Source organism: Lepisosteus platostomus, chromosome 11, assembly GCF_059453375.1.
Source record: "Lepisosteus platostomus isolate fLepPlt1 chromosome 11, fLepPlt1.hap1, whole genome shotgun sequence".
Taxonomy (NCBI): domain Eukaryota; kingdom Metazoa; phylum Chordata; class Actinopteri; order Semionotiformes; family Lepisosteidae; genus Lepisosteus; species Lepisosteus platostomus.
This window is the reverse complement of record NC_142621.1, coordinates 48837676-48862031: the sequence shown is the minus strand read 5'-3', so window position 1 is coordinate 48862031 and position 24356 is coordinate 48837676. Positions and strand designations below refer to the sequence as shown.

The following is a 24356-nucleotide window of genomic DNA, read 5'->3' as shown; positions in this document are numbered from 1 at the left end:
GAACAGATTTGTATGTTGGTCATAATAGCAGAGGCATCATCGTTGTGCTTTTGTAAAAGAAAGGTGTCCTAATAAATCAGCAGACTGAGATGATCTGTGGCATGTGTGAAGGAGATGGGGTGAACTCTCTGAGTCTCTTCCAAGTGAACTGCAATGCGGGCTGGGAGCTCACACTGGGTCAGTCTAGATGTTGCTGTCCTGTTGAGCTTCAAGTTCATGGGACGTTTTAGGGATTGCTTTATGCTATTAGCCCCTCAATGCCCACCAGCTGTTGACCTTCAGTAAACTTGTATAACTGGACAGAAAAGGCCCTTTGGGAGCTTCTGAGGACAGGGCGTGGAAATTCCTGAAGTGAGGACACTGTTCCAAGGGACAGAGGGTGTGTTTACGTGTGCAACAGCGGCCCAGTGGGGCACGTCAGCTTTGCACAGCACACTTGTGGTCATCACATAGACCGTTTGGAAACACTTTGTTTGTCTTCAAGTACACAGGGAGATGCAATCATGCACAGGTAATCAGATAGCGAATCGCTTATTGTGTAACTCAACTAAGATTTATTTCCTTGGACTGTGAAAGGGCTGACAGTGCCAGGAACTGTTCAGCTCTGAAGTCTGATTTGACCTGCTTCACGTTTTCATACTGTACTGTGGAGTGACCTGCAGAAATTTATACAAGAATATTACAGTTGTGGTTTTCAGTTAATCAGTGTTTTAAAAATTTGATTATTGAATGTGCAGTATGTGAAATAGCAAAAATTTAGTAAATAAATGAGTGCCTTTCCTTATATGCACATGAAATCAGATAAGACAATAGGTTATCTGAAGAGGAATGGGTAAAGGTTTATTCCATGCTGAAAGGAAAATAAAAGAGACACAATGTTTCGGGCTGTGGAGCCTTCTTCAGGTGTGTGAAACTTTGTGTCTCTTCTTTTTCCTTTCAGCATGGAATAAACCTTTATCTGTTCCTTTGCAGACTACGCATGCTGACATAGCTCCCTACTCAAACTTCTTCATTATCTGAAGAGCCTGGGCTATTCTGACATTAGTTTGTGCTGAATAATTAATCCTTCTGGAGCATCAACTGAATCAGATATTATTACACTTATATATTTATACGTGTGATATTCATAGCCCTGGCAGTCTTAAATCGTGCTAAATCAACTTGTTTTTTGGACTGAAATCAGTCTGTTTAGTAAAACAGAAATCTCCCAGTACTTAATACAGATCATGGCCAAAATCTTAACTGGTGATTATAAGGGTCAGCGCTCCAGCCCCAGGGGCAGAGCAGGTGACGTTGGAAGTGTTACTGTCTCCTCCAGCTGTGAATCTGGTGATGTCTCGCTGAGACATGTTGTGCTGCTTTGCTCTTGTTTGTGTAACATTCACACCTTGTTATTCTTGGCGCCATGAGTTCTCCTTTGCTACCGGCTGAAGGCATTCAGCTGTTGGAGGAGCAGAGGGGTGTCTGGGAGAGACGGGGCCAGAGAGAGAGAGAGGGCTGGGCCAGGGTCGCTAGCCTTCACCACTCCAGAGCGCAGAGGGACCTCGGTCCAGGATCAGCTAGAAATCTTAGAGTAAAACATCCTTCATCTCTTACCCACAATTTCTTTGAATGTATCTTTAATAATAAGGTTTTCAGAAAATTTAGGTGTTCATCTTTTAATAACATGGTGTGAATGATTTCCAGTCGGAGGGCTCAGAGATCACATTTTGTTTAATGATTGTTGATAAAAATATTTAACTGTGTTCTACTGTATACAATAACTGCCAACACCCCCAAGTTTTCACTAAAACACCCCTTTTCATTATTGTGCCAGCTGAACCCCAGCTGTTTCCCAAGATAGGAGGACGCCCAGCTCTGTGTCTGTGTACTGCACAGGCGCTGTCACCTTCAGCACCCCCTTTGTAGTCAAACTGTAGTGTTCCTGTGTTTCTAATCATTTTTTAAAGTTTTATTTTATCTCTGGACTCACCTGTAATGTTTGCAGCTATTCCTAATCTTCCCTTTCATGCTGTGCAATTTTAGGGATGTTGTCTAAGCCTTATGAATTTAGGAGGCTTTGTTTCCCACTAAGTGTGATGTCTTATGTATTGTTTAGCTTTACATTTTTTGTCAATGAGAATAATAAAATTCTTACAGACCTCCTACTGTTCACGAGATAGCCTTCCCTTTGCGATAGGGTGCTGCATTTTGTGTTGCAAGTATGCTTGATAATTCTAGAAAAAAGTCAGAATGCGCTACCTACCATTTGACACCATCTGTGTGATTCTGATGTTCCTGGTGAGAGAAACATACTGTATAACTGTGCAGTACCAATGAGCATGTTGTCTCCCTGAGTGGTACATTAATGTTGGTCCATGGTAGCTTGTCTCTGTCATTGTGAATATAATTGTTTCTTTTCACATTACCATGGATTTACATTTTTCAAGTACTCACATTTTCTGAAAGATCCACCAAATCGCTTGGATTTGCTGTCTTTTTATACAGTGCCCCGTTGTATAAAAGCATTTTGTTGTATGAAAGCATGCAGTCTTTGAAGAAGCAGCTAATATTCATTCTTCACACAAGCTACGCCACTCATGCAAAACAAAATGAAAGAAACACGAGTACTTAGATAAGGGAAAAGGTAAATGACTGATTGCGTGCAGTAAGTGGTCAGTCCATGTGTGTCTGAATACCTCTGAGGGCTAAAGAGACTTTTCTCCTGAGCCCCCTGCTGGCCACACTTCCCTGGGCTCTTTGGCACTGAGCTCCCTGTCACCTGAAGAAGGCTCCATGGCCGCAACGTTGTTTTCTTTCTTCTCTTTTCAGCTTGGAATAAACCTATTACTTGTTCCTTTACTATCTCCTCATTATTCCTTGTCTGAGTAAATGAGGCTTACATCTCTGAGTAACAGGAGACAAAAAAAGGTTTTTGTCCAAAAAGGCAGCAATCTTTTTGTTTTTTTTAAGTAAACCAATGGCAAAAGGGACAGTTTTTTTAGTTTTTATTTTTGTATTCAGAGCTCAAAAGTTAATCTGGACCCTGAGCGGAAAGGCTCTCGGCCAGTTTAAAAAATAAGATTTGTTTTTATTTCTGGAACTCGGAGCGAGGAGACGAGCTCCTCCTGCTCTGGAGCAGCTGCCCACAGCTGGGCTGCAGATGTGTCGTGCCGCAGAGACACCGAGCGCGCAGCTGAGCGTGTGGGCGGATGGCTGGGAAGGGGTTAATTATTCCCAGACTCGGCTGTTACACATTCACACTCAAGAGCAGACTTGCTCAGAGGATTCAGGATTGAAATGTTTTTTGTGCAACTGTGCTTTGCCTAACAACTCCAGCTCATTTTGTCACAGCAGACCCAGTCGGAGAACTTCATGAACTTCCAGATAAAGGGCTCTTTCATATGACAGTATCCACAGTGACAGATGGAAGATAAAAGATCAGTTTAAGTAAAGTCCATCTGACATTAATCTTTTAAACACTGTATTGGGTTTTGATGCAAATTGACAAAGTCAGTCTTGTTCCAGTAGAAATGATGCAAAACATAGCATCTACTTTTTATCGGAGGCTTATCAATTTCTATACCTTATTTACATCTAAAATGTGTTAAGATTCTAACCCATGGCTGGAGACTGATGAGAAGAACTCTGCAGTGTCTATGTTGCAACGAGAGAAAGTGTCATTCTTTGCAGCCAGTGTTGTTTCTTGTTTTGTGGTTTGAGTATCTCACTGTAGTATACCTTGGGAGAATTTATTTGACAAACTTTACAATGGTTTGTTTAAAGTCATACTCCCCAGTCCTCAAAAAAGACAATCAATTACTCATCTTCCAGCAACTGCAAATGATTGCAAAAGCTTACAGCCACGGGAATATGAATAGAAACAGTATAATTATCATAATCACAGCTGACACAGCCATTTCTCAGTACAGGGCGGTTATTTATATAAAATGGCATAATCAACAGTTAGCGAAGCATGTGCACTTTGCTTCCTAAATTGCTATGTTGGTATTTTGAATTATAGTCATTCTGAGGCACTAGCAGTGGAATAATAGCTACAGCTCTGGCTAATTGTTCTTTGCATAGTGCGCTGCTCACAGCTCAGTCTTAAAGATCAGTGTTTATCACAGGGCCAGATCAGGATGCTTTAAGGGTGGACTGTTGTAAAGTTTTGGGTAATCTGCAAAGCTGCCCTGCAGCTAGGAGACCTGACGTCTGTACTGACCTGCACTTAATAAACCCCTTGTGGAGCTGTGCTCAGTGATTCCATACTGATGGCATCGCCCTGGTCTACTTCCAGATAAAAATATCATTAAAAATTAACTGGGACAGAAATGTTATTAAGGAATAGAGCAACAGGGAGTCTTTGTCCCTTTCCCAAGGCTGGATTCCTAGTTGTGTGTTCATCCTGTATTTTTCTTGGCTGATTCACAACAGGCAGAGTAGGTTTTGTGGCTCTAAAGAGGGTCACTACAGATCCCAGACCACAGAGCCCCAGTCCTGCTCTCTGACTTCATCAGACTCTGGTATGCATCAGATTTGTGTAAAGGTTTTGACTCATTTTCTTTTTTAAGGATGACTTTTGTATAGAACATTGCACTGTCTTCTGGTTCAGTTTCTAATGATCTGACAATTCCACTGTACAGTAAAATGATTTCATCACTAGTTTTGTACAGAATAGCTGGTAGGCAATGAATGAAATAGTAAATAATAGAAATCTTGACTGTCAGCATTGTAAATCCTAAATGTAGTAATTTCTATTAATATTAAAAGCTGTTGGAACGTGTTGAGAATTTATTGTCGTTTCTTATTGAATTAGTATGTCCTTTCTTATTTTAACTTGGTATGAGGGAGTTTCTCTGGTAAGAATATCCATGGTGTATGTGTTGAGGCCTTCATTCTGATAATCCTGATTTGGTTATAATAATAATAATAATAATAATAATAATAATAATAATCCCCTCCACCCCCAATGTGGGGGATGTAACAGCAGCCAAAGCGTGCCAGTACACTCACCACAGCAGCCATCAGTGGGGAGGAGAGCAGGGTAATGAAGCTAATCAGTAGCTGGGGATTATTAGGAGGCCATCTCTAGGATATCAAGGATAGATAAAGGCCAGAAGTAAAACACATCATGTGGGTTAAACCAACAACTTGCAGTGACTTTGAGGTGCTGTACTTCGCCTGAAACTGAAATCACATTCTGACTGGAGCACTGCTGAATAACATGCTTTGATGTATTGAATTTAGTGTAGTTGCTCAGCTATAATCCTACTTTTAATTTGCATTTCAGTGTTTTTCAGATTTTTGAATTCCTGTTTAATGTAAGCGTTAGATGTGAGCTATTTGTGTTCAGAACAGCCCTTCCTCTTCCTCCACACCCCAGGCTGGAACTGCTGTGTGCAGCCTAGTGACCAGGAGTACGCCTGGGCATAGTGACTACAATGACCCTCTTCTCAGTCTGCACCCTCATTCCTGCATAATGAGTGGACAGCTGGGTGTATAATATATTGGGCACGTATTTATTATTGGAATATCATTCCTGTTGATCTGGTGCTGTGCTTGGTGAGGAAACTGTGATTCAGCTCAGTTGTGTCTTTCAGGATGACGTCATGATGCCTCAGAGGGTCCGACTGCAGCACCAGGCTACCCTAGATCACCCCAACTGCGTGAGTATCTCAGCCCCTTCCTGTACACACGGCCTGTGGTCAATTCTAGAGCAGATGTCATGCACTGTCATGACACGTCACTTTTCTATAGATCATATGGGCTATGGAGCCCAATGCCCCAGAACAGTCATGAAGAAAGAGCAGTAGCCCAGGGATACGACAGGGACTGAGCAAGAAGAATTAAACTACCTTCACACTTCAGGGCTTAGTCTTTATATTCTAAAGGAATTGCTCATAGTTGTTCCAAATGCCTTGAATGTAAATTTGTCCCCGAAATTGCAAAGGGAATGTTTTCATTGAGGAATTTCTGAGGAGGGTTTTGTGAAACTTCCAGTCTTTCCCAATCCGATGCCTCTGCTCCTTGTGTTTAAGATCCACGGGAGTTACATCGTCACGCCTGGCAGCGCATTCAGAGCACTTGGGGGCTGCTGGGAGCAAGCTCTCCCATTCACAGAATGAAATCCAACAGTCAGAAAGCTCTTTGCAAGCCAGGGTCAACCTGGGGGTTTGTTGCCATGGTGATTGTTGTTGCTGGTGACGATGCAAAGGAAATAAAGCTTTGGCTCATGGATACAAAGCAAAAGCACAGCCTTGAAATTTTCACATCACATCCCCCACTTATTATCCTTATATCTTCTTCTCACTTTTTACTTCATTCTTGTTTTGTTTTTGTTTCCTTCCTCCTCCTCTTCACCATCTTTTCTTTTTTCTTGATCATTATTGTTGATATTGATGTTGATCGTGGCTGTTGACAGACTCATACTGCTTCCCACTACCCTGTGATTTCTGAACTAGGAGCTGGGTAGATGAATTCTGGTTAAGTCTGGTCATTGAGCCCTTCTTCAGAGAGCTGGCTGTGCCTGGGAATTTACAGTCCTTCAGTGTGGCTGTATAGTGGTAGCTTGACAAGCTGTTTTTCTGTAAAGTACATGAAACAATATCCTGTCTAATCTACAGTGATTCTGACAGAAATCATAGGGAATCCCTGGACCAAAAATATGTCTGACCAATTGCAATTTAGCCCTGCATGTCTGAAATCACACAGATTCATACAGACTGTAATTGCTTTTGCAGAAATTATTCCAAAGAGGAATGGACAGACTAGCTTCTGAAACAGATCATAACATAGTACATTATTGAGAATGGGCATACTGATATGTGTCTTCTATACTGGTTTGCACAAGATTAAATTTAGTTATTTCTAATTGTTTTACAATACCATTTACAGCTTTAAGGTTTTGTGGGTGTTTTTCTGTCCAGGACCATTACAGTGGTTACAGGTGGGGGAAATAAGATGCAGTGTTTTAGACATGGTACTTTTAATTAAGCTCTGAGGTGAAAAAGAACAAGCTGTCTGAAGTAGCATAATTATGAATGGCCTTCGGTTTCTGCAGAAACCTTTTTTACTACAGTTTGGTGCTGTTCACTTCTTTCCAAGATCCCATTCAGCCTTTCTGTACAGGGTGATGAAGGGCTTTCTTTCCTGAGCAATGTGCATATGTGACAGATTTTAAGTTTTTAGGTTTCAATTGCATAAACCACAGCACTAAAAGTCATGTCTTGGATGGGACATCATCACAGCACGCACACACATTTACTCACACATTCATACAGCGTTTGATGTAAAGATGCCACTTAACTCAGACAATAAGTCTTTGGGTTGTGGGAGGAAATGGGAGCCCCTTGGAAAAGTTCTTGAATAGAAGTGGTGGTCAGGTATTCTCCTCACGTTTCTTAGGCAAATGTGGAGACTCCACACAGAAGGTGGCCAGTTCATGAGCTGTGAGGCAACAACGCTAACTGCCATGGGACCATGCTGCCCCAGTAAGACTTCAGGAATGCTGTATTTTTCCTACTATTACAGGAAATATCTTGACAGTTCTTTGTATAGTATTTTGACATTACAGTTTTTCCATACAGCTAAGACACATTTCCTCAAATAAGGCTCCCTTTTCCCAAAACTCTAAACACAGAACCAAAACCACACACTGATCTGTACAAACCTCCGGCTTATATGACAAAATCAAACACTCTACTCAGAAACGTTATCTTCAATCGAAATCAAAATTTCAGATGGTACACAAAAGCCATCAAATACACAAACGCCACTGAATACCATTACACACTGGTGAGATCTATTCAAAACTCTACTATAAAAACCTGTTACTACAATGAAACAGGAACCAAATGTTTTTTCAGAACAACCTCTATACATTTTGAACTTTGCGACATCATGCTACTGTAATCTGCATAAATTAAGTGTGCAGGTAAAAGAACACAATATCACCTTTAAAAAATTTCCTGAATTTACAGTAAAGCAAACTGAAGTTGGATGAAAAACTAAATCTAAAAAGCAAAGCAAAGTACAGTACAAATATTTCCCAAGTATTCGACTCTGGAAAATAATGAAAAAAAATCATCTGGTGTAAAGAAAGTAAAATCACATTTATTCTGCCTCAGCATCCTGTCTCTGGGCTGGGTCAGGCATCACAGGCAATGTTAGCCCTGTCCAGGCAGCGGGGAAGTACCCCCTGGTGGCCTTATCCACCCCTGGCAAGACTCCAAGGTAATGTCCCCACAGGCCTCCTCCATTGCCTGGCGAAGGTTTTCCCACTCACATGGATTCCTGTCTTAGACCTTCCAGCGCCATGCCGAGAAAAGCTCCTCTACAGGGCTAAGGAATGGGGAACAGGGTGGAAGAAACAGATGAGAGAATCTAGGATTGTCAGTGAGCCAGTTGCACACCACACCTGTGCGGTGGAAACTGACGTTGTCCCCAATATCAACGTAGCACGACAGCTCTGGCTGCCCCGGCTCCCTCTGCTCTTGTGGAAATACATTATCCTGAAGACCATGGAGGAAAGCCAGCATATGTGCTGTGTTATAGGGGCCCAGGGTGGCTGATGGGGGCACACAGTGTGACATTGCCTCCACCCTGTGATCCACAATGGCCCAGTGGCCAATAATGTTCCTCCTTCTTCTCCTCCGTTTGGTGAGGTTAAATCCTGCCTCATCAAAGAAGATGCACTCAGTTGGGGTGTCTCTGGCTTCAAGTTTAAATATTCTCCACAAAAGATTATGTATATTATGTAGAAATACAGTAAATAACTAAAGAACATTACTATAGTAAAAGACATCGTATAGACTGTGCTATATACTGCTGAAATACATTTCCCAAAAATATTGAATGAAGACTTACATACTTGCACATATTCCAAGCGCTGGTCTTTGACTCTTTCTGAATTTGAAGAATATAAAATATAGTTCTACCTGGTGCAAGAATGCAGTGATGTGCTCTGAAAGTGGCACTAAGACTCGCTGCTCCACTCCATCTCTAGAACAAAGAGTAACAGGAAGAAGACAGGAAGCTGCAGGGTCATGTGATCACCAAGGCCCCAGGAATCAATTGAAAGCTATGTTGAAGCCCCTTAGACATCGGTCAGGAGTCGTCAGCACAGGTTATATCCATCCAGTACACCCTTTGAAGAGGGCCTTTTCTGCATCGATCATATAACTGTCTTAGAATTTGTGAGCAATTAAAAAAAACAACAGTCCAATTTCAAAGCACATTTTTTAGACTTGCAACTTTTCAACCCAGTCATCCAAACCAAGCGTAGAGTTTTGGGAGACTAGGCTCTGGGTGCAGTTGCAGTGGTGCATCTTGCCCTTGTGTCTGCCAGAGCTGCTGGCACAGGGCTCAGTGCCAGCAAGGTGCAGTGCTCAGCTCGCTCTTCCACACAAGCAAGGACCACTGTGTTGCCACAGATTTCTCCATCTTCCAACCCACATTATATTGGAGACCCCAGAACGAAAAACCACATAATGTACATTATAAACAAACCAAAAATGTATTGTAGAGTGTGTTCAGTCACTCTGCACATTAACATTATGTGAGTTCATCATATCACGAGTTCAAATGTTGAACAAATAGTTATAGTTATCACACTGTTTACTAGGTACACTGGATTATTTTACTGTTCTACACACACACACACATGAAGGAGCTCCCTCTATTGGAATAGCTCCCTCTATTGGAAGCAAGATCACTGAACAGACTTCCTCACTCCTTGGCTGAGTCCTTGGCAGCTCATGACGGAGGAGTGTCAGACAGGTGCACAATAAAGCAATTACAGTGAACCAGTGTGGCTGGTGGCACAAACCTCCCATGTACGAGAGACCAGTTCTTGCTACAGAATGTTCCATGGCAAAAACACCAAAAGTAGACTGACGTTTTAAAGCTCTTTATTTTTTTAGACGTTTTGCTTGCGCTATTGTTGGAAAAAAAGCTTTTCAGGGATTTGCATGACCTAAATTCATAACTTTGTGCCATTAACCTTAGCTTTATGCTTTCAGCTTTGCTCAGTATTTGCGATGTCTCGTCTGTGGTTTGTCGAATTCTGTCATTGTGTAACAAGCTGATAAACAGTGCTTAATGGAGGAAGACCTGCAGAGGGGGAAGGAGTAATTGGTTAAGTGTACTTCAGAGGCGGTCTGTGGAGGTGCCTGGCTCCATGCCTGTCAGAGCCTGTAATTGCCCAGGAGCAGAGAAACAGGACTACCATTTCCCAGCGCTGAAACATAGGCTAGTTTAATAAATCACAGTGCCCTGCAGCCTTTGGCAGCCCAGGCTAGGTTTAATGGAAAAGATCGAATCCCAGCTAGTTTATTATTACTAAATATTGGGCATTAACAAAGTGAGTCTTGAAGCTTGCAACATGAAGTGCAAATTCTGTCTTGGGGTTTGGTTAGCTAAGATGTCGTTTAACTGAAAGTGCCAGTTAAGGGAGTTGATTGCAGGTGTTTGTGTGTGTGAGAGAGAGACTGTGGATGTTCAGTTAAAAGGTTAAAAAAAAATCAAACTTGACACTTGAAGTGTAACAAAGCATTGTGTTGAGTCATTCTGCCAACAGAGCCTTGTTGACTGCCGAACTTAATGCGGTTTGAGCTCTTTAAAGATGTTGATGTAGCCAGTCCTGTTTGAGGGTGGTTAGGGTTTGTGAAAGAGGCTTGCTAAAGACAGTTACTGAGCACTTGCCAGACTGCTCAGCCAGCACCAGCGGAGTGGTCCAACAGGAAATACTGTATGTCTTTGTGTGGCCCAGAAACTCCTGTTGAGCGCACAGCTGCTGAGGAGCTCTCAGGAGAAAGATGGGAGAACAGTTACTCTGATGGGGCCACACAAAATCGGAGAATGAGTGTGGAAAGATCTCTGCACACAGACAGCAGTCCAGCTTGCTGCTTAGGTCCCACTTCTTTTATTGTAGAAGAGCCATGTGATTATTTCACATTGCCAGACAAATGTTAAAGCAGGAAGCCAAGCATTGGTTTTCAATGCAGATGGAGAGGTGGGGTCAAAATAGCTCTGTATGTATCAATTCCCTCCTATGTTATGGAGCAGAATATAAGAATCCCCGCAATAACACTCATGTTTCCTTTAAAATAGTTCCCTGGCTTCTCTGCTTCCATTGATAACAGGGGCAGAACCACTTCCTCAGCCAGAAAAGCAGAGCTCTGTCTCAGTCTGCGGGCAGTTTGTCACAGACCTCACTCTGTTCAAGTCAGTCACCGCTCTCGGTGTGTCTGTGACCTCAGATGTGTCTTGCTGGTTGTTATGTGAAGCTGGTAAGGTGCAGGGATTGGCCAATATTCTCGTCATTTATTTAAAGAATCCTTCTTACCTCTGTGAGTCCTAGAAAAGTGCTTTACATTCCACAGGACAGGGTGCAGAGCAAACTGCCCTGTCATTGAGCTGGGGAGGATGACTGCAGACAAGCAATCACTCTGTAATTTCTGCGGCGAAGAACCAGCTGCTTCCCAAGATTGAGGCTGTATTAGATATGTCTTCTGCAATTTGAGCATAATCAACCATAGGCATTCCATAGCAAGTGCATATAAAGTAATATATATATGCAGATACATTTATTATCGTCATTCCCTGCAATGGAATGGGGTCGGTGGTGGTCAGATCTTCTTGTCTGATATGTCTCAGATGACTAAATTCTAAAAATGATGAATATTCTTTAAAGAAATTAGCACACTGTTTTAGCTTTGACAGTATACAGCCTGTCCTTTCAGGTGACTAAACTTTGCTAAATAGAAAGCTATGCTATTTCATTTAATGATTTGTTTTGAGCATGGGGCTATTTTGTATTATGTTTGAAGTACAGACATTGTTTTATCTTCTGTCTGTTTTTTTTTGGTCTTAATGATAGGTTTGCAGTTGTCCCTCTGACAGGTAATGGTGTTTGACATCATCTGTCCTCCAGGATGGTGCAAGTGCTCTGTTTACTGGCTTAACATTTTTAAGCTGCCTCTCCAGATCTCTTTGAATGCCTTTCTTGATGAAATGTGGTAATCCATCTACAATAAAACATAACAGCATAAAGCAATTAAAAACAATTAGTTCTGAAAGAAAATGAGCAGGGAATGTGTAAAAACTGCACTTTGATTTAAACCATAAAGTGTCCTTGTTTTAATTTAAAAAGTATTCATATTCAGAGCCATGCTCTGCATATTCAGACAACAGTTGAGAATGTAGCTATCCTGGCATGCGGCCAGACCATAATGAACTGCAAGATGCCATGCTGTACTCTTAGCCAAATCCACGATGTCAGATTTTTGCAATAATTCAGTTCTATTAATAGAGCAGATGCATAGAATCAAAACCAAAGAGAGTGCTGGGCAGTATATAGTACAGTATAGGGAGTAGTGTGTGTCTGACTGCTGCAGGTGAGGCCCTGGTGTTCAGAGCTCTCAGCCATCCTTTGCAGTGCTCAGTGGTGCTCAGTGACACCTGTAGGGACTAGTACATCTAATCAGGGTCGTTTTGCTGTAGTCGGGTTTAGTGCCACGTATCTCGGCACTGTACTGTCAGAAACAATCCTAGCTAATTTTGTGACCTTAAAGATTGCTTATCAAGGATGACAAGGATGCAGCAAGCAGATCATCATAGATTGTGATTTACGTCAACGTGACTTTGCAGGGGGCTTCATCGAGAAAGGAAGCAGTTTGAAAATGAGCACTACAAAGCAGTCAGAACACTGCGGCATAACATTGCAGCTTAAACAACACAGGGACAGATATAAAACATAATCTGGAATATTAAGAACATCCAGTAAAGGTCTGTTTTAAAAGATGTTTTAAATTTAGATATATTCTTGTAAGGAAAGTAGCATACAGTATGTCACAGGGCAGAGAATTAAGTTTTGATAAATTGACCACTAAATCGTGGACAGTTAACAGTATTACACAATTTACAGTTTAAATTAAGTTGAGGAACACCAGATTGACACTGTCCAGAGGAAATAAGAGAATGTGAGGGAGCATAAGGGACCGACAATTCTCACAAAACGAGTCAGGATTTCAACAGTGTGACAGGGTTAGTTTTGCTTGCTGTATAATGTGTCCGCAAACAATTGATATGTTGCCCTTAAATGAATGGAAGTGTCACCAGCCCTTCTTGTCCTGTCAGGTTCTTGTGCTGAGAGCCTGTCGCACAGTGCAATGATAATCAATGAGCACATGTTTTGACAGAAAACTGAAGGAGCTTTACAATAAGCAAGCTTTACAACAAGCAGCTTGTGTAGGCTAACATACCCAGGCTCAGTCCTGGTAGTGACAGTCATGACTAGATATCAACAGCTGGGCTTATGGTACGTTTTTCTTGCACAGTGAATACTTGGGGAAACATTGTGTCTCTTTTCCTTTCAACATGGAATAAACCTTTACTAGTTACTTTGTAGTCTGTGCATGCTGACATAGCTCCCTGCTTAAACTTTCTGGTCTTGTCTCACAGTGCCTGGAATATGCGTGTGGAAATCCTTTAGTCTCTTCACATTTGTAGGCATTTGCATAATGTCATCTTTCCCTACCTGCTGTTTTAAAGTTGAGCTGAGCTCTGCAAACCTTTAGATGAGCCATTTGAAAAAGATTTCATTGCAATTAAAAAGTTCCCCACTTAGCAAAGTGAAGCATCAGAGATTTCTGATCTGGACAGGAGAGCAGTTGGAACACATTATTGTCCATCTGTTTATTTATGGCATTTATGGCTAACCCATGTGTGCCTCCTTCTTTCACAATAGAAAACAATGTTATAATAGTGTAGAGCTGGTAGACTCTACTGTCACGCAGAGAACTTAGAACTGATAAAAAGTTCTGTCCGGAATCTGTGTGCTTATCGCATGATGATCATCAAGAACTGTGATAAATACCACACAGGCAGCTTCTTTTAACTTCAGTTCCTTTCTTTTCAACTACTTGTATTTAAGAGAAAGGAAAAACAAAAAACCTCTGTTGCCAAATGTCCAAAACCGTAAATCGCAGTAGCATTAGTGGAAGTGCACTAGATACCTCAGCATGAACGGGTGTCCTTGAGGAGCCTTTAGAAACATCATTCCCTGGAGTCATTTGATAGTGCTGCGTTTTGCATTTACAAAGCGATATAACCCGCTCAGCTCCTCTTGTGGAGAATGGCAGGTTTTGCGGTGCAGGGTGGCCAGGCTGTGGGGTGCCGGGAGCAGGGCTGCAGACCCAGAGCCCCTAATTGCCTTCGCCCTCTGTCTCTGCAGATCGTTGGCTGTCGGGTGAAGAGGCAACCAGATGGCTCAACGGAGCGCTACACCCGCTGGATCAACAGCCTGACCCCGGAGCAACTCCTGACTCAGGTAATCTGAGTGATCGAACTCCCAGATGCCCTGGACGTTACCTGAATGAGACACTCCTGGGAAAGCTAAGGCTGTTGCTGGAAGACGTGTTAGTGGGGCCTGTAGGGGGCGTCACCCTGTGGTCTGTGTGGGTCCTAATTCCCCAGTGTAGTGACAGGAACACTATACTGTAAAAATGGCTCCGACCTTCAAATGACACTTAAAACCAAGGTACCTTTGTGGTACTTTAAAACCTTTGTGGTCATTAAAAATCCCTGGGTGTTTTTCGCGAAAAGAGTAGGGGTATTACCCGGGTATGCTGGCCAAATTTCCCCCTGGCCTTTACCAATCATGGTCTTCAAAAAATCCCCATCTCTGAACGGGCTTCATCACTTTCTTCTCCTCCCAACTGAGAGCTGATGTGTGAGGAATATTATTATTATCAATCAGAATTAGAGCCTCACGCTCCAGGTGAGTGTGTCTGCCCCAGTGCTGCATGTGAGCCGGAGCCCTGCATAACTGTGCTGTCAGCAGCTCACACGCCCGCAGGCTGAGCTGTAGGCGGGATCACTTAGAAACATAGACATCAGCAGAATCAACACAACCTGCTGAGGTGGATACATCCTCACTGGCTTGTCTCTTTTCTTAAGGATTTGAATGTGGATTGAGGTAAAAAGAACTGGTTCTTCTTTTTTCCTCAGGGAACTAAAAAAAATCCTGTATACTGTACCTATTCTCGTCTAAATGGATTGTCTGTTAACTGGCAACAGGAGCACTCATTTGGTCTGTTGTCTGCACGCTGAAATAAACATGAATGTTTGGTGGAAACTTATTTGACCCGCTTAAGAGAAAATGATTTTTTTTTTGCTGTACTGTTATGATGCACTACCTCGGAAGGCTGATGTGTCTGCATGTTGCTCAGGAGAGGTCTGTGTATGTTGGGCATTCAGCCAGGATCCGGCTGCAGTGCAGACTGTGGTGAAAACAGGCTCTCTACGCACAGGAAGAGCTCTGAGGAACCTGACCTCTGGCACAGTACTGGCTTAAACTGGGCCAAATGCCTGACTGCTAAGCCAAGCCATCTTTCCAAAACATAAATCTTTTGTTATTTTTTTGGTGCTCTTTTTGTAGAGTAGAGACGTTTATTGCCATGTGTACATGTACGTTGGAATACGTTTTCGTGCTGGTCTCTCCAGATATACACAGTACAGCAGAGGACAGTACAACAGACAACACCACACAATGAAGACAGAACATTACAACATAATAAATAATACAACCACGACAACAAATATGTTGTAGTGAAAGAAAAAAACATGGTAGACCGTGCAAAAAGTGCATAGTGCAGAGTGCATTGAGTCTGAGGCCCTGCAAGTAGGTGTTGAGGATGAGTACTGCAGTGGGATTGAAGCTGTTCTAGTGGTCTGTGCTTTAACAGTGCGGTACCACTTGCCAGAGCGCAGGGGGGAGAACAGTTTGTGGCCGGGATGGTTGGGATCCTGAATGATGGATTGGGCTTCATTGTGACAGCGGATGGTGTGAATCCCACCAATTGATGGTAAATCACATCCTATAATCCTCTGTGCTGTTGCCACAGCCCTTTGTAGTGCATCTCTGTCATGTATGGTAGTACTGCTGTACCACACAGTGATGCCACTAGTGAGGACACTTTCTATGGTGCTGCGGTAAAAGTTCATGAGTAGCTGCTTCCCCATACCTCACTTTAAGCACCACAGAAAGTGCAAGCGCTGCTGTGGCTTTTTCAGACGGGCTACAGTGTTGTGAGACCAAGCCAAGTTGGTGGAGATCTGCAGACCAAGGACCCAGAAGCAGCTGACAGTTTCTGCTGCTGTGTCCTTGATGCTGATTGGGGCGTGCCTCCCCTTGGGTCTCCTAAGGTCCATTAGAGTTCTTTTGTCTTGTTGACGTTCAGGGGCAGACTGTTGTCAAAGCACTATGATGCACCATTTTCTAATAGTGGTATTGTAACATTCTTTTGCACATTGTATGTAAAGACTGCAGGATGGAGAAAAAACAGCAAACTCATGGTTGTTTTATGGGCGTTAGGCTATGATTTATTTCCATGATGCCCTGGAGCAAGGAGAAGGCGTTCTCTTTGAGAAGTTTGCTATAGGCTGTCCCTGGTTGCATATTAACTAGAATGGCTCTGCCTTGGTTGAGTATGCCTGTCCATCAGTACTGTGCTTAAAATGTCTGGCTGGGGTAGCAGTCAATTGTAGCTCGTTAGGGTCTCTGTAATTCATTGATTTGGAGCACAGCTTTTAATGAGACGCACCATCAGTCAGCCATGTTACTTCATGAGCTTAACACATATAAACAGCCTTATCAGTACCACTTCGACAGACTCACTCTTCATTTGGCTATTGCACTATGCAGCCTGGGGTTAAAACATAACCTTGTTCCCAGCTGTTGACAATGAAGGTGAAACCAACATTTTCCAGTTTTCTGCTATACAGGAATTATTTGAAGTCAGCCCATTAAATTTAGAAGGACCACCGAGGACCACATTTCATGCAAATGTGTGATTTACTGAAAATAAATGAGCAGTTGAAAGAGAATAGAGAGGAGCAGGGGCCTGTGAGCCTCTGCACAGGAACCACTGTTCAATAATTAGGCACCATTTATTAGCAGGCATCTCAAAGTGACCACTGTCACACAACTAGCTGTTCTCTAGTGAATGTTCGAAGTTTTATACTTTAATAACACAGTTATCTACTATAATTTGCATTTGATACTATTCTTACAGTCCAGCGAATCACATATACAAAAATGTCTTTTAAATTATAGAATGTTTACAGGTTACATAGTGAAAAATAGTAACTTTCATAGCGAAGTGAGCATCGAGCTGGGTACGGTGTATTGCAAAGTATGGTTAAAGGGTTGAAGACAGACATATTTTCATGTACAATAAAGACAATTGTATGTGAAAAAATAGGACCCACAAATAAAATAGAATTTTTTTTGCAATGTGTCCAGCCTTCCTGCCCGCACTGCTCTACGCCCACTGTGACAGGAAGCCACGCGCTGGCTCTCGTCAAGCTCAGGCGGAAGTGAGGGTGACTGGGCTGCAGCAGGAAGGAAGTGCCCTGCAGCTGGCTGGCTGTGTGCTGTCACGTCGACTCGCGTGCCTCCATCTCTGTCAGCACGGCTGCATCACGGGGGAGCTCCCTCCTCTCGCCACAGTCAGCCTCGAGGTGCCCTCTCTGCGCGTGCGGCCTCTGCTCCGCGATCAGTGCAGAAGCTGCCTCAAAAGCACAAGGTTCAGAATTACTGGTATTTCCTGCTTTTCAGAATCTCACTCCCAGCACATGATATTATTGTTCATGATCTTTGTTTGCAAACTTAATACTTCCAGTGTCAAAAACTTTGCTGCTTGACACTGGTTTCATCTACTATTTTTTTCCGTATTTGATTTGGGAATCTTGTTAAATTACTAAACACTGTCACATTTTCTGAATACGATGCAGAATATGATACAGAACACTCATAACATGGTCAAGCCAGCACATTTTTTACACTGTGGACAAGATACAGGTAACGTACAGTTGTATTCATGTATTAAAGCTAAATCAGTTATTTAAAGTGAAATAGAAACCAGTTGCATGTCCAGTAATCCAGTCCAGTGGTGTCACATGGAAACTTAGTAAAGGTGGAACAACACAATGGAGGGGATGTTTCAGTTTTCACATTGCTTGAAACATTTTTTATCATCTCATATGACAGATGCAATAGGAAATATTATTTTTAGCTCTTGATGAATAATTTTAAGGCTCATAGTCAAACAGTTTCCCTTCTCCTTTAAACAAAATGAGGAAGCACTCTCTCCCTCCGAGAAAACTAACACAGCCGACATCGGAGTGCAGAATCCAATGCCCAGTGCTGTTCAGTGCTTCCCAGCACTACTTTTTCTTGGATGGTGTGAAAGTGGAACTTTGTACATGTTCTGGGAATCCTGTGTGAATGGGAGCTAATTTTTCAAATTACTGGTAGAGTTTGTCCGATCTGAAATGCCAGTACAGGTGGTGCTGTCTGTGGCTCTGTCAGAGCTGGAGCTGTAATCATTCAGGTGTGATTAACAGGGAGTTGTTTGCTGAAGGGACACCTCTCAGGACAAGAAATCCAGCCAGCATGATCTCTGCCTTTGGCAAGAAACACACAGGAATGAGTTGTTGTCTTGTGCTCTCTCCGTCTGAGCTGAAACTACTCTTCCTGTAGGGATTTTCATCTGTGATGTTCAAACTAGCCCAGCTGTGTGAGTGTCCCTTTCGCCCACTGCCTTTTCCCTGTCCATAAATCTGCCGCATTATATTTTGTTTGGAATTGGAAATGTCAGAAAGCTATTGGTTTTTGGTTTTCTTTTGAGTCTACCATGCCAACAGTGAGGGGTCTGTACTCAGGCAGGGTTCCTTTCAATGGGTTTTTTCAGAGCTAAATCAATGGATTTGCCTTTATATCGTGTGCTGCAAGAAGAGGGGTGTTGTCTCGCCCCTGCTCGCTCAGTGTGCACGGCAGCAGGGCCATGTGTGAGCCCACAGTGCTGCTGGCCAGCTCCACCGTGGGCAGAGAAAGAGTGTGCTTCCTGCCGGCAGGCGGAAGACAGCCGCAGGCGCGCGATGCTGTCAAGGTGAGCCAGCGGGCAGGGAGGTGAAGGCAGAGAGTGCATCTCCAGAGAGGAGTGAACTACATCACGCTGTTTCCTTGTGGTTTCAGACTCGGCAACAAGCTCTCACTTGGCTGCAACTCTGTCGCAGTACCAAACCTCAGGCTGTGTTGCCACAGAGAACAAAGTTGAATGTACAGTAAATAAAAAGGGGAAAAAATAAACCTCACCATTAGTGCTGCAGCTTTTCATCCTGAGAAGAAGTATTAATGGCTTTTATCTGTATGTATAAAAATTGTATACAAATACTTCTGTGTAAGTATTTACACGGCCTCCCTTATAGTATTTTTTATGTTAACTAGTCTACTGTTTCTACTTCTGTTTTTTTTTTTTGTGCACATTTTGAAACAGAACGGAGGTTGATGTCACATTTTGAGAGCCCTTTAAGTGCCATCGCTGGTGTTGCTGCTGCCCAGAACCAGAATTCTCAGGGCTCCAGTGTCCAGGGAATTGCCAGGACTGCTCCAGCCAGCTGTGCGGCTGAGAACTGGCGTGCTCATCGTGCCCCTGTGGTCTGTGCTAGAGAGGAATGCCTGTGAACCCATTGGGCCCAAACCCACAACTCTGAGATGTGACTCTGTGGGTTATGTTTCTGATCTGAAAACAGGCCACTTCAAGGGATTCCTTCTGTCTCCCACGGGATCTGAAGTTTCTGTGGTCTGTTGTGAATTGATCTAATAACTAGCTGTAGTAAACTGAAAAAATTCTAACATCCTCTTCCCTTGATTTTATTGGTCTATTTTTAGCTTTGCTGCAGAAATAATATATACTTTTATGATACATGTATTTAGATTAACCAGGAACATGTATGGGTTGGCTAATTTTTCCCCCATTTAAGAATTTCTGTAATACATTCGTAGATAAAGGGGAGGTTCCATAGTTACAATATGAGGTAAAAATACAGAAATAACTTGGGTTATTTGGATTAAATTTACCCCTTGGGCATTGTATCAAAGTTGTGAGTGTAGAACCAGTGAATTTACTATTCTAAATTTAAGTGAGCAGTCTGTTCTAACTGTAACAGAATGGACTGTGGCTCTCTGGCTTGCTCTGCGTCATTGAGACCAGCGTGTCACGCCAGACTACTGTGTTCATACCTGGTCCCTGTCTTGTACACAGCGCTGCTGCCCAAGAGGTCGCAGACAGAGCTGCATCTCCACTGTTCTAGGAATCAAACAGAAGGTTCCAAATGGGCGGAGGCGATTCAGCCCATGCAGACACATTGCATCTGCTCTGAATGGTGGGGCAGGGCTGTGCAGAGCTCCTGCAGTGAGGGAGAAGTAGCATGGACCTGCTGTATAAGCATTAGGCAAGGTCACAGTGCATTCGTCTGCACTGTTGAACAAGGAGGTGTGCGTTGTCACGATCACTAGAACAATAGGACCAGCAAATATTATGGCAGGCAGAAATCCCTGTGAATAAACATTGACACAGCGAATGAACCACAATGACATGCCAGCCCGCTGCTGATAGGCTATTGATTTTGCACCAGGATGTGTGGAAGGTGTCAGGAAGAGAGAAATTAATAGATAGAACCTCTGTAGGTAGCGGGGAATGAGTGGTGTATCAAAGCAGAACAGGAAACAGGATGCATAAACAGTGACATTGCTTTCCATGGAAAAAAAGGGTATAGCATACCCCTGTAACCGACAGGCTAGAGTAATAAAAGACTTTCACTTATTACAGACACCGTTTCAATATTCTTTTGTTCTTGTTTTTACTTTTTAGAGAATTCCGTTAAGGATTTTAAAGCTTTATGCTTACAGCTCGTGTACTGTACAGAGATGCCAGCTAAGTCTGCCACATCGTGCCATAGAAAAAAAGCTGTCATTGAGGGGCATCATTGAATTTTGAGAAGTACTAAACTTGCAGTTCTCGGGTCACGTTTTTGGTTGCCGTTTATGTTGTTTATTTTCTTTTTATCTGGAAAACCGAGGAGAAGAAGTGCTGACAGAGCAATGTGTGGGCCATATGGCCCACATTGGCCGGCTTTGGACAAGTGGAGTAGAACTCACTTCAGTGGCCTGATTTAAATGGTGTCTCATCAGTCCCTGAAGAGGTCGTTGCAGTTGGGAGCTGTGGGGTCCAGTAGCTACGCGGTGTAGAAAGTAGAGATCTGCCAGGGCCAGCTCTGCCCCCCTTGGCTTCTGCTGGCAGGGCAGACAAGCACTTGGCTCTGGGGGTAAAAGTAACAGCCCCTTCCATGAGAATTCTTCTGAAGGAAAAATATGTCATTGGAAAAAGAATGTTTTCAAATACCACCATTGACTTTTCTTTCCATTCTGTTGCATTTATTAGTCTGCCCGCCATAGTTCATTCTCAAAAGGAATTTAAACAGGAAACATGCCAGTTTTATTTTTTTTCTGAAGTATATATTGAAAACAAATGTTGTTTTTTATGAAGTGGTGTTTGCTTTTCCTCAGAAATTATACAAGCCCAAACCACCTCCAGAGTGCTGTACCCGAGAGACTGGCAGTAGGGATGTTAGTGTACATCCAGTGTGAAAGATGTGGAGAGGAGTGGATCAGTCTGCACCCCCAGCTCTCCCGCAGTGAGAGTAGCTCCAGGCAGGACCTACTGTACAGTGTCCTCTCCAGCACACTGCTGGCTGTGTCTGCACCTCTCTCTCCTGGACACACTGGCTGGAGTCACTGCAGGATGCAGTGCTTCAGTTGCTTATGGTCTTTCCTCTGGTCACAGGTTCAAGATCATGTCATGTTACTAACCGACTGTGACCAGGATTCCCCAAGCCGCAGCGCATAGTTGGCAGAGTGCTGCCAGGGTTGAGCTGGGATTAGTTGACAAGAACGCTCTCTGCTTTCTGGGAAGCAGCCACTCTTGTGACTTGCCATTTGCAAGCTTGCAGTGATGTCAGTGAGAGCGTTGCTCTTCATATTAGCCTTGCTCTTCTCCCGGGGACTGTAGAGCTTGCGGTGTGTTAGGATGGCAAATGTCCGTGCAGGAGAGTGTGTTGGGGGAGAATGTGTCCCTTTCTGCCACAGGCGTCACAGGGCTTGCAGCCTCAAAGCAGAGTCTATGGCAATTGGCAGTTCCATGTTAGGTGGGTAAAGATAAAAATGACTGCAGATTTCTTTTTTAAAAGATACACCTCTTCACATCAAAGATAACATACTCTGAAAAACTCCCACAAGCCAGATCAGTTCCCATTGATGGAAGCAAATGGTCGTCGCTTGTGAAAATGCACACACCGATGAAAACAAACCATCTGTTACAATTCATTAGAAAAGTGCACATGGCTGACAGTCCAATTTCTGCAAGCTAGTATTTTTCTTTGAGGAAATTGGTTAAAAGTCATTTCAAGAAACCACTTTACAGTGGCAAGACTTTTATGGTAATAGTGGTATACACCAAAGCAACTGAGGTTTCAGATTCTGATGCCAAACAACGCTGCTTGCGGCACGTGTGCTCTCCACTCGCGGAGGGAGGTTTTTACACCACTGGTGATCCACGCTGCCTGCTTCTCTGAAGCGTCTTCTGTTCTGCTGCCTGTTTCATAAGGAACACAAGATTCTTCGCTATTTCCTTCGTTTTTTTCAACACTCCAGCATGGATTCTTTCGAAACTGTATAACAAAGCAACATGCTGAATAACTATACAATATATTTTCCTGTTTAATTAATGATATAATGTTTAAATTCCATCCTATTACTGTTACATAATTTATTAAATACAATACTGACATTGTGCATTGGCAGCAGATGAAATGGCATTCAGACCATGTCTTTGTATGAAGTTCTATTGGAGGCATAGAGCTCTTATTACTTCTGCACCTCGATAATAATGCTAATTATTGACATAATTCTTGAAAACTTTAACGGAAAAGAATAAACACAGTCCAAGATTAGATTTGACGGGCATTTTTTACCTGGCTCATGACCTGGGCATCCACCTATGTCACAGGGTTTCGGATGATGAACACAGGAAACCAGGAGGCTGCGTGTCTTTCAGACCCTGGCTTAGGGGATTTGCAGCTGTTGTTTCGTGGGGTGGTCTCATTCCTTGTGATGAGGTTAATATCATGTTTCATTTTGCAACCTTCATGAGTTAACCCTCGTACAGTAACCTCTGTAATTTCAAGCTAAGCCTGGAACACCAGGCTCTGGCTGAAACTGAAGCATGACAACATTTTAGTGTGTAGATATAAGCAGGAGAATGTGAGTTAAAAAATCCATTACTTTCATCCCTTCAATGAGCAGATAAATTAAAACATTTTCTTGTTTAATTTTTTAGCTGCAGCTGTATGACACAGGAAATATTAATACATTTCCAGAAACTATAATCGCCTCCATTTTTTAAGCTGTCGAAAATCATACAGCGAGATCAAAGGGCTTTTACTGCTCAGCTTCTGTTCAATTAGTGAAGGCCAGATAAAGAACACAGACCCTGTTTTGTCTGCATTGCATGACATTGGGTCATTTATCACAGAGAAAAGGATTAGGTAACTGAAAAACAATTAATGAACCTGATACCTAAAACATGTATCTTTATTACAAGGCACATATCTCCTGTATACTCAGTGCAACGTCTCTGACTTCTGCCCTTGTTCATGTGTAGGACAGAGGGAGACCACTCCTGTGCCATGGCTGTCCTGCTGGCCACCCCATCAGAAGGTTGGGTGGTCCTAAGTCCAGGGCACAGACACTAGTTTTCTGCAGTTCTATGTTTTGCTAAACGTGCCAGACTGACAACTTGACTTTCTGGTGTTAAGGAAGGTAAAGATATAGAAGGAGTGTTCTAGAGCTAACATCATGACATTCAAAAGATATTGTACATATAAAACAGACAAAAATGTTTATTATATATGGCTATGCTATGACTTGGCTTATGTAAACTTGGGAGTAATGGGAAAACCTTTCCTATTCCATCCACACATTTTTGTTACGTTCTCTCAAGCTTCTTTTTTATTTTCATTGGCGATTAACAGTAATAAGGAGAATTAAGTTTATTAAGGTATTGCATTCACGTACAAATCCCAGAAACAGATGAACCATTTTTAATTTGAGGCAGTACTGTACTTTTCTTGCATGTGTGCAACCATAATGGCCATCATTCCTATTCTGATCATCATGAGCTGTTCAAATTGTGCATCACAAGTATTTGTGTGGTGACACTACCACAGATTTCAGTAGAGCTGAAGAGACTGATGTTTGTCTTTGTTTTCTGGGATTCAGCCATGTCAGCAGTTCTCAGTGTTGAGGAGGTGACCCTGTTAGTCTGCAGTTCTCCTTTGCTGCACACTTCTTCTTTCCTGCACCAGTCCAATTCGAGAAATGAGGATCTGACTTGGAGCAAATTTGAAACATTCCATCCTCAAACATCCTCATTCCTCAAACCTTGCAAACTGTGCAAGCTAAACAGAACCAG

At 42.8% G+C, this 24356-nt stretch overlaps 1 protein-coding gene across 3 annotated transcripts in view; it reads left to right on the top strand.

The window, feature by feature from the left end:
• qtgal (queuosine-tRNA galactosyltransferase) overlaps positions 1-24356 on the top strand; it is a 67151-nt gene that overhangs the window by 5141 nt on the left and 37654 nt on the right. For all 3 annotated transcript variants that reach the window (XM_088600274.1, XM_088600272.1, XM_088600273.1), the window contains 2 exons: positions 5583-5648; positions 14216-14311. In XM_088600274.1, the coding sequence (XP_088456400.1) occupies positions 5583-5648; positions 14216-14311 (162 nt within the window). The remainder of the gene's footprint in view (positions 1-5582; positions 5649-14215; positions 14312-24356) is intronic.